Source organism: Vitis riparia, chromosome 11 (assembly GCF_004353265.1).
Source record: "Vitis riparia cultivar Riparia Gloire de Montpellier isolate 1030 chromosome 11, EGFV_Vit.rip_1.0, whole genome shotgun sequence".
In the NCBI taxonomy this organism is placed as follows: domain Eukaryota; kingdom Viridiplantae; phylum Streptophyta; class Magnoliopsida; order Vitales; family Vitaceae; genus Vitis; species Vitis riparia.
The window spans coordinates 15,409,149-15,418,961 of record NC_048441.1 but is presented as its reverse complement, the minus strand read 5'-3'; the positions used below and the strand labels follow the sequence as shown (position 1 = coordinate 15,418,961).

General features: G+C 35.8%; 1 protein-coding gene across 4 annotated transcripts; it reads left to right on the top strand.

Annotated features, from left to right (window-relative positions):
- The first annotated feature begins 690 nt into the window (after positions 1-690).
- LOC117925458 (mediator of RNA polymerase II transcription subunit 17) lies at positions 691-8,471 on the top strand. Of its 4 annotated transcripts, XR_004652980.1 has the most exons (11): positions 691-940; positions 1,167-1,359; positions 1,832-1,945; positions 2,173-2,258; positions 3,313-3,697; positions 3,784-4,251; positions 4,361-4,681; positions 5,885-6,260; positions 7,319-7,743; positions 7,836-8,144; positions 8,307-8,471. XR_004652980.1 is itself a non-coding variant. In XM_034844470.1 (9 exons), exons 1-8 carry the CDS (start codon positions 852-854, stop codon positions 6,209-6,211), a joined length of 1,983 nt encoding a protein of 660 aa, XP_034700361.1. In that variant the 5' UTR covers positions 691-851; the 3' UTR covers positions 6,212-6,260; positions 6,388-6,598. The 4 variants fall into 4 exon arrangements, 2 of the variants coding, with proteins under 2 accessions (XP_034700361.1, XP_034700360.1); XR_004652979.1 differs by having other exon boundaries at positions 7,836-8,471; XM_034844470.1 differs by lacking the exons at positions 7,319-7,743; positions 7,836-8,144; positions 8,307-8,471 and adding an exon at positions 6,388-6,598.
- Positions 8,472-9,813: the final 1,342 nt, after the last annotated feature.

Genomic DNA, 9,813 nt, shown 5'->3' with positions numbered 1-9,813 from the left:
AAGGATGCAAAGAAGAGAGAGAGAAATATTCAGGAATTAATTCTAATTTTTTAATGCCGGGGTAGAAAGTCTATTTATAGTCTTCCTGGTGTCTGTTTAGAATAGGTATAAACCTATTCGGAATAGACACGTACATGTTTGGAATAATCATGAACCTGTTCAATATACCATTTCAAGTAGGTGACTTTAGAGTCAATTTTCTCATTCAATACTTCATGGATTTGAACAAATAAATATACCACGTTATACTCCTCGCGGAGGAGAACGCGTTGGTGCGTGGTCCCGACATTTTCGGAGTATGGGTCACACTTTTAATTAAGCCCCAACTTGCTCAATTATTATTATTTTTATTTTTTTTTATTTTTATTTTTATTATTATTTTTTTTCAAACTCATTTCCAACAATGACAAATGTATATCTTATATCTCAACTTAGGATTATTATATCTAATGTAGAAAGGATGAAATCTCTTATAATATAGTATATTATATCGGAAAAACCAAACATGCCCTTGATATCAACCCTAACACACTTCCTGATCACGCGGCCCCCTAACCATTGTTAAGGCCTAAGGGGCCTGTTTTTCTTTTATTCTGATCTCAAACACGATCCATAACATTGAGCCCAGCCCTGTTTTCACATTGGGCATACCTTTACGGGTCGGAAAATTTCCTCGATTTGACTATTTTACCCATATTTATCACGGTAATAATACAAAACCAATGGTGTCCATTTCTCAATTGTAGAGGACAAATACGTCTTCTAAATAGAGGTAGTCCAGAACTTCCTGCTCCGGTCAAGGGTTCCGTCGATATTCTCTCTCAAATTTTCCCGCAAAAATTCGAGAGAAAATGGATGGGAAAATGGAAATCTCTCTAGACAAGCTCCCAATCAAACGCTTGGACGCCATTGAAGAAAATGGCGCCGAACGGTTCCCTACGTACGATTCCTCTTTTCTCTTTCCTTGGGTTTAATTTCTCCTTAGGTTTAATTTCATTTTCGTTTAGTTGTATTAGAAGTGTAGGAAAAGCGTATAAAGGGAGACATTTCCAGTCTCTTTAACTAAACTAAGTCTAATACGACAATTTGGTTTACTTGAAAACGATTTTTCTAGGAAAACAAGCAGGGTGTGAGTTTGATTTTGACTGTAGGATCTGTTTATACAGTGATGTAGGTTACGACGACAAGCGGGTGTCACTAATTCGGCGAATTGACTTCGCATGGGCTGTGGAGAAGGACACGAAGAAGCAGAAGAAGGCGTCGAAGGAGGAGGCAACGCCATGGCCGTGGCAGAGCCTGGTGGAGAATTTGCGGTTGGCTCATCAAGAGCTTTCTGTCATAATTGATCTGATCAGCACTGTGCGTTAATCTTATTCACATCTATGATTGTTGTTCCGTTATATATTTTGGTTTTCTGTATGAATTCTCATGAATTTAGGGTTTTGGATTAATGTTGTCTGGAAGTTAAAGAATTGATGCTCTATTTGCTTGTGGTTGAAAATGTCAGAAAACATAGAAATTGAGAATCTGAATCCTGGGGGTTTTCATTGTTTGGATGCAGAGGAAATTAAAACCTTGGTTTCGAGTTTATTTGCAACCAAAGTTAGATTTAGCGTTTGACTTTCACTTTCTAACACCTAGCAACCATTTTAAGTGTTTGAGAACTTCAGATATATGGTTTGTGTGGTTGCTTTTTGTGATTTATCATAATAATGTTCACATCCTCTTTGGGAAATACCCTTCAGAGTTGCAAAAAAAAGTTCTAGAAACTGGTTAAGGGAATGAGTAGAATCAACAGTATTTATTTGGTTTTCAATTTCTGGCTTTATAGGTTGAAGCTAATGATGCAGTAACAGTGGCTAGCATGACGAGGCCAAAGCCATTACCCAATGAAGTTCTTTCTGACCTTGGCGTGTCTGCTGCAACCAAGCTACAATGCTTCAGGGTACTGCTTTTCTTGTGTAATAATAGTGATCCCTTCCATTTTTACAATTCACAATACGTTGTAGTTGCTATTTAGTATGCCAGTTACAGAGGAAGGTGACCTCAAATCCGAAGCATCCACAATTTTGTTGTACAAAATGAAAGCTGGAAAGCTGCATTCTTGTTTTGAATGTCTGCTATAGAAGTTTTTTGAAGCTTTTCTTAAATGTTGCTTGCTTCTGATTGCAGCATCTTAGTAAATATTTCAAGCAGTCCGCCAAAGCTTTGGAACAGCAGATTGCTAGGGAGGCGAGATTCTACGGCGCTCTCATCAGGTGAGCATGCCTTGTATACCTTTAAAGCATTGAATACTCCACATTAGTTGGATTAGAATTCTAAAAACATAGGATACAGTCAATATAGTTCCTTTTTTGTTTTTATCTCGTAGTTGTATAGTTTAAGTATATAGCAGTCTTGTTAAAGGCAAAAGGCAATGTCAATATGATAGGGTCTTATTTTGCCCAAGACGAGAGACAAAAAACAAGGTGATAATCTGAGCAAAGTGAGGAAATAGAGAGTATACCTGTATATGTACTAAGAAGAATATAATTTCATCTTCACCATCACTAAAAATTGTTATCCAAGAATCAGCACCTATAAACTTCCACTTCTTAGGTTCTCTAGTGGAATCAACAATACAATGACTAATAATTGATCAAAACATTGAATATTACCTTCCACATCATACAAATCGTTAAGCTTGTTCGCATTAAAAATAAATAAATAAAATAAAATAAAAAATCATCTTATACATTCTATATTGTAATTTACTCCCTGCTAGTTTGCTTTTAGACTTGTAACTTCCAATTCTTTATTTCTTTAAGATTTTTAGGCATAACATTTTAAAACATGTATCCAACTCAGTGATATATATTAATATTATATATCAGAAGTATCCATGTTAATGCACTGATTATTTAAGAATAATTCCATCACCTCAGTTTCAAAAAGGCACTCTCCCCATCACCTCAGTGCCTTGGCTCAGGTGATTGCCTACTGGTAGCCTCTTTTGAAGACACTACACCTGGTTACCAAAGTGATTACCCTTTGCTTCACCTTGCCTAGTGACATAGGCAATTATAGCAATTGCCTTTGATAACTGTAATATATGGGTTTCAGTGCTTAAATAGACTTTGTGCTCCTTGTTTATGTACAACAACAGTGACTATGATTTCAAGGAATGAAGAAAAAAATGGAATGGTGGATCCTCATACGGTTCTTAATTCATTCATTCCATATATAAGCTAAAGAAGAGAATAAATATGACAATGATATCTCATAAGCATACTTACAACATTGCTTCTACTCTATTTACTGACAATCGGATAGATTGCAGCAAAACTGGAAAGTTAAGCGGCAACGTGTGGCTGCTTCTGCTCCTGGGAATGAAGGTTTCTCTATTGATCTCTTCAGCAATTCATTACATGATCCAGTAGCTGTATTTCGCCCATCTTCTTTATCTACAGTTCGTGTTGACCATGATTCTGCTGGCATGCTGGCTGTCCATTTACCTCCAAATTCATGTCGCGCTCTTCATTTTGGGTTTCTTGGTGGACATTTGGGTAATATTCCAAAGGAGCCTAGTAAAACAAAAACTCATGGTCCAGATGAGCTTCCTTCTAAGGAAATTAAGAAACCTTTGAGTGATAATGAGTGTGTTAAAGAAACCCATTCAGTTCTCCGCGAAGGTCATCAGGCAATCTTTGATGAGCAGGTAGGTTGTTCTTTTTCACTTTAATTTGTTGTCCCCTTCATGCTTCTTTGAACCTTTATTTAGCTCTTTTGGTTCATCTCATCCAGGTTTTTGATTTAGTGAATCGCGAAGCATTCAACTCATCATCAGGAGTCAATGTGACTGGAATACGAGAAAACTATTTACAACTGAACATAGGTCAAGGAGCCTCTGTTTTCATGTCACTTGTGCCATCTGGACAAGATGACAAAACAGCCGATGGCATGGGAATGCAGAATCTTGAAAGTGCCATTTTACCCATGGACACATTTGATGGGGTGAAATTATCAGATGGAAAACATGATAATGATAAAAAGAAGTCAGGGTTTCCCAATCGCATTAGTAGTGAAATATATCTGAAGCAACTCTTTCATGAGCATGTATTTGTTAGAGCAAAGGATAAACACATTTCTGCTGGCAGGACTCAGCCTTCCAGTCAGCCAGCAAAGGATGGCTTTGGTCTTCTGGGTCATTTTTGCATGTCTCTAGCTCATAGAATCTTTTCAAGCAAAGTTCTTATGGAGTTGGAAAATCTGGTACCAATCTGATTCTTATTATTTGTTAAGCAGAAAGCAAATGAAAATTATTATTATTTGTTTATATGTGGTTTTTCTCTCTCTTAAAATGATTTTTCTGGTGTTCTAGGTTTCCAGAGTTCCATATCTTCATTTGTTATCCCATCCCACTTGGCATTCTAGGACATCTTCATGGACACTCTTAATGAAGGTTCCTGAGTCCAGTTTTCATCCAGGCTGCCAAACCCGGACATCAGACATCCACAATGTTAAGAATATTATCAAGACACATTTTCGGACTAAGGTGGTGATAAACGATGATTGTATCAATGTTGAGGGGGATGGTGCTCCTAATGTTGTTGGCCTGTTCAAAGGGAGTTCCGAGGATGTGTGTTCCATGAACAGATATGACTGTGACTTGGCAGATATTCCTGTGATACTTTTGCAGCAGGTATTTCTCTATCTTTAGGATTTCTGAAAGGTCTTCAATGTGTCAGGTTTATGTTTCTTTTTCATTTTTGATAGTTGACATTTTTTTTCTCCTTTTTTTCCCTCTCTGCTGGGAGTAAAAACATGGAAGCTCCCACATCTCAACCTGAATCCTTTGTCACTTGAGCCAGGCTTCAAAGGCATGTCACATTTATGAATCTTCTTGCACGATTAAATTGGTGCAGCTTGTTAATGAAGAAATAAAATTGAAGAATAAAAATTTGCTGCTTTTCCTTTAGATAGGAAAATGAAAAGAAAAAAAAAGATTAAAAAAAGGAAGGCACACAATTTCTGTATATACTTAACTTTGCTTTGGGAAGATTCTTTCAATATGGGGTAGCCCTTGTAACTAGCAGGACCGTCTCTTTCTCCAGTTGTAAACATCTAATGGATTACAATACTTGATTGTTTTTGCTTATACACATTAGGAAGTTTGGTTTATGATTTAGAACGTAAAAGCATGAAAAGAAGCTTGGTTGAAAGTAGGATGTGAATGCCTGTCTGAGGATTGTACCTTTGGAGTTTGCTTGTTTACTTGCAAACCATCTGAAGGTGGGAATTGAAGAGAAAATAAATTAAATAAGAAAAGAGAAAGGAAAAGAAAGGAAACAACTTCTGTCCTTCGTTTTTCAAAAGGAAAATAAGGTACAAAATATGCTTCCTGATATCAAAGGCAGCATGGTAAAGTAAGAACTTTCCATCTTTTAGTGAAAAGAGGAGATTGAAGCAAGATGGCTGGCTAGTAAAATGTCAACTTAGATTTATTGAAGACATCAATTAGTTCTGGTTCTTCAATCTGGTGGAGGTGTGGTATTGAAAATGGGGAAGGAGAGAAGTGCCATGACAAAGGGGAGAGTAAAAACCAACTTGAGATGGGGACTGTCTGTCAGTTTGTAGTCTTATGATAGTTACAAAGCCTTTAGAAGGAAATACTGATAATGCAAATTTTAGTGCTTTTTATGTTAGTAGGGATTTTATAATTTTTTTTATCTGTATCACTAAGCATCAATGTTTTCAGTCTTTCTTTCCAAGAGCAATGAAGTTGGATCACACCACCTCATCTGACATACTAGTTTTGGAGTAGCAAGAGAGCACATCCATGGGTTGTGCCCACAGCCACATTTGATTCATTCATAACTGAATTTATTATGGTCTTCTGCAACAGGTTGCAAGTCAAGTTATCCGCTGGCTTCATGAGGAAGCTCTTAAGGTGGGAATAAAGGCAAATCGGGACTTTTTATGCTTGTCCTTTGAGATGGACCAGGGTGAAATGCTCAGCCTGGTGGCTCATGTGAACCCAGATGATCCCCAAGGATGCATTTCTTGGTGGCTGGTAATGGATGATGGGTTCTCAGAGGACCTCAAATTTCACACAGATGCCCCTGATGGTGGGTCTGAATATAGGAAATTCTTGGGTCATTTGTCTTTGGAAGTTTTGTACTCAACACTGATGGACTTGGTTAGCTTGTGCAACGGTGGAGGGAGGCATTGATTTTGGATTTTGCTTATGTTCCTTGCTGCATCAAAGGAGAAAGCTACAGGTGGGTTTTCTTTAAATCAACCACATTATATCCATCAGTAGCAAAATTTTGTAATTCTTAAAAGCAATGCCTTTCTTTTGTCGTTAATTTGCACTTTGTTTCCCAATTGACACATGTATGTTACCAGTAGCCACAATGGATGAAGCCTGAAGAGAACTAACATCTTGGAGCTTATAAGAAATTTTAATTAATCAGACAGGTGCTGTAGCAAAAGAGAAAATGAATTACTTACCAAACTAACATGTTCTATGGATTTTTGGCTTCAGTATCATAACACAGATTCATATATCTTACATATGTATATATGCTTAAAAGTCCTATTTAAAAATATTTTCTGATTTGCTTGTCTGTCTTATTTTAGGAAAAATAAAATAAATTTGGCAACTATAATATATATATATATATTATGACTGTTATTGGCAGTTGAAATCTTCTTATTCTGAAATTAAAAGTTAGTTTTGATTCTGTTGTAGTGGTTGGGTCGTATTCCATATGTTTGAGCTGAGTTAGTTTACCAATGGAATGGTCCCAATTTGCGATTCATGTTGTACATACATTATTGATCTGACCTATTTTAGTGGATGATAAGGGACTGGGACTGGGACTGCCATCAAATTGTATAAATCATGTTTCATGTCATATATTTGTCATTTCAGTATTGTGATACAGTGCAACACTTGGATTTTGATGAAAAATCAATTATTATATGGTTCTGATGAAATGAATTTGTCAACATCTAGTCCAAATAACTACAATCCAACAAAGGTGAGGTTGTCATAGCAACGTTTTTGTAGAACTGCTCTCATATGTCACCCTTCCCCATTGTACCTCAGTTTTCCTGTGAGTCCAATTTTTACTTTTTCTTAGTCATCCCTTGGTAGTGAGAGATGTTGGACAGAGTTCATGGCATTAATAGTTATCATATGCTAAAAGGCACATTGAAAGACGCTTATTTCTTCATATGATTTCTTGATTGACCTATAAGAATGAGATAGACCCTTGTCTTTAAAATAAATTGGCTTCACAATGGAGCTAACAGTGATCAACAACATTTGAAGGATGCTAGATTCATCTCCCGCTAGCCACTGGTATCGTCTCATATGCAACAACCACTGAACCACTGCTGCAGGAAAATGATAGCAGAAAACAGCAGGCCCCCACAAGGACTGATGACATCCCAAGTAGTTGAGTAAAGTAGTTGGGTAAAAATCTGCACATGTAACTGTGAAGATCATGGACATGGGAGTAATCTGATTAAAGTAGTTGGATATAGGAAAAATGAGAAAGAGTTTGGTCGCTTTGAGTTTATGAACATATTGAGCAGGATGTGAGGGAAAAGGAAAGTATCAACCACCAACCCAGCATAAGATTCCCAAGTCCCACCCAAGGGAATGTTGCTGGTAATTCATAAGCTAAGAAAAAGCCGTTTTGTGCTTACCCCAGTTCAGAAACCAAGTAATTAAGAAGCCATCCGCATATAATGGTAAAGACACATACAGAGAATTCCTCTCAGCGGCCCACAAGTCGCAACCACTTCTTGTTTACATCACCTAATCTAGCTGACCATGTGTGCAGGAGAAGACGGAATTGTAACTGGAAAATTACCCTCACAAACAGATTGCCCACTGGCTATGACTTCCCAAGAGTAAGGCATTAAAGTCTAGAACAAAAGGGATCACGTAAAGGAGAGTAATTAGGAGCATGATTAGTGAGATGGAAGGAAGCACATTGGGTTGCTTTTTCAAAGGAAAGGGTTGCAGGTTCACAACGACAAATGCAAGGGTGATAGATATCAGAACCATGATGATCTCCAAACCCATGACTTCCTTGCTTCAACCACGGTTAATGCAGTTGAAGACAGTCCAGACGTTGGAAGCCAAGAAGGTCAGATTTGGCCCATGTGGCTTTCAATGCTTCCACTTGATATATATACCTTTCATTCTTGGAGGTTAATGGAGGGAACTGAGGATTCACAAAGAACCTCACAATCCATAAGAGTCATTTGTTGATATCTGAATCTGAATCTCTGAGCTCCGCTTTCTACAGCCAACCATTCGCACAACTCCTGTTCCGACGTCATGGATCCCTTGGGCAGAAAATCTACTTTCATTTCATATGCCTATCTAAAGATGAGCTAAATGGGGTGATGAAACCTCATCATAATTTGTAACCTGAATTGCCTTTATGTTCATGAAATGTTCCCCACCAAAAGGACAAACCAATTATCTGGCTTTGAAAGTATTGAACAGATACTGGTATTCGACTCTGAACCAAGTGAGAAACCCTCTGGGACATACTACTAATCCCTCCAGGAAACACACTACCACTTTTCTCAGAAACCCAATGTGGCAATTGGCATCACAAGCCAAATTCTAGCTCTCTAAAGTGCCACTAACCAAGCCAGTGCAGCAGCAAGACCAAGCAGCTTAGGTTTATTTTGATGTGTAACTGAAAAGGGCTGTATATGTATCATTTTCAAGTGTATTGTCAACCCAATTATTTTTCCAAATTTATAAAAATGAGTGAATTGATAATCCTTTTTATCCAATAATTATCTTTAATTTGATAATTAAGTGTCATTATAAATTCATCAATATTTAATTAAACTTAAACACCAAAATCCAAAATATTCAAACATCTCAAAATCAATGAAAACCCACCATTAAAAATTATTTAATAAAACATCAAATAAAAAATTACAAAAATTTTAATTTATTAAAAAAATACCAAAAATTTCACATAAACAAATCAAAAGTCAAAAAATATTAAATTTAATACATTAAAGGAATAAAAAATAGATTAGGATAAAAAGAAAAAAAAGGAATATTAAATTCTAACATATATCATACTATATTTGGATATTAAACATTATTAATATTTTACAAGTGCAACAAACTGGGAAAATTATTTTTTATATTTGAATTTTTAAATACAATTTTATTTTTTCAAATAATTAAACACAAATTTTAAAAATATTATCAAATAGACCTACAATTTTTATTTTTTTATGTATAATTTGTATAATGTTAATATTTTATAACATTTGCAATTACATATGACCCATATAAAGTCATATCTTCACCTTTACGTGGCTTAACGGAGAAGGGATGCATCGAGTCATGAGCAAGAATACTTTCTGGCTTCCCAAACACCAGCTTCCATTAATAGCTTCAAAGTTACAAAAATAAAAATAAAAATAAATAAAAAGAAGAAGTCAATTATTAAAAAATTGATTTATAAAAAAATTATTAAAAATTAAATTATTTAGTATCTCGACTATATCCTTTCCTATCCTTTTACATGATCACTCCATGATTTGGATTAAGTGGAATTTGGGAAGTAGCATTGATAATTATCCGAGATCGTAGGAGAAAAACAAGTCAAAAAAAGAGATTTTGGGAATCATACTGATAAGGATTAATATTATCAAGATGAATGAATGTAAAATTTTTTGAAAAAGTTGAAAAAAAAAATTAAAAATTTGGAAAAATAATAAGAAAATGGTTGCTTAAAACTGAAAAGGACCTGGGAAATGAAAGTACATTGACTTTTT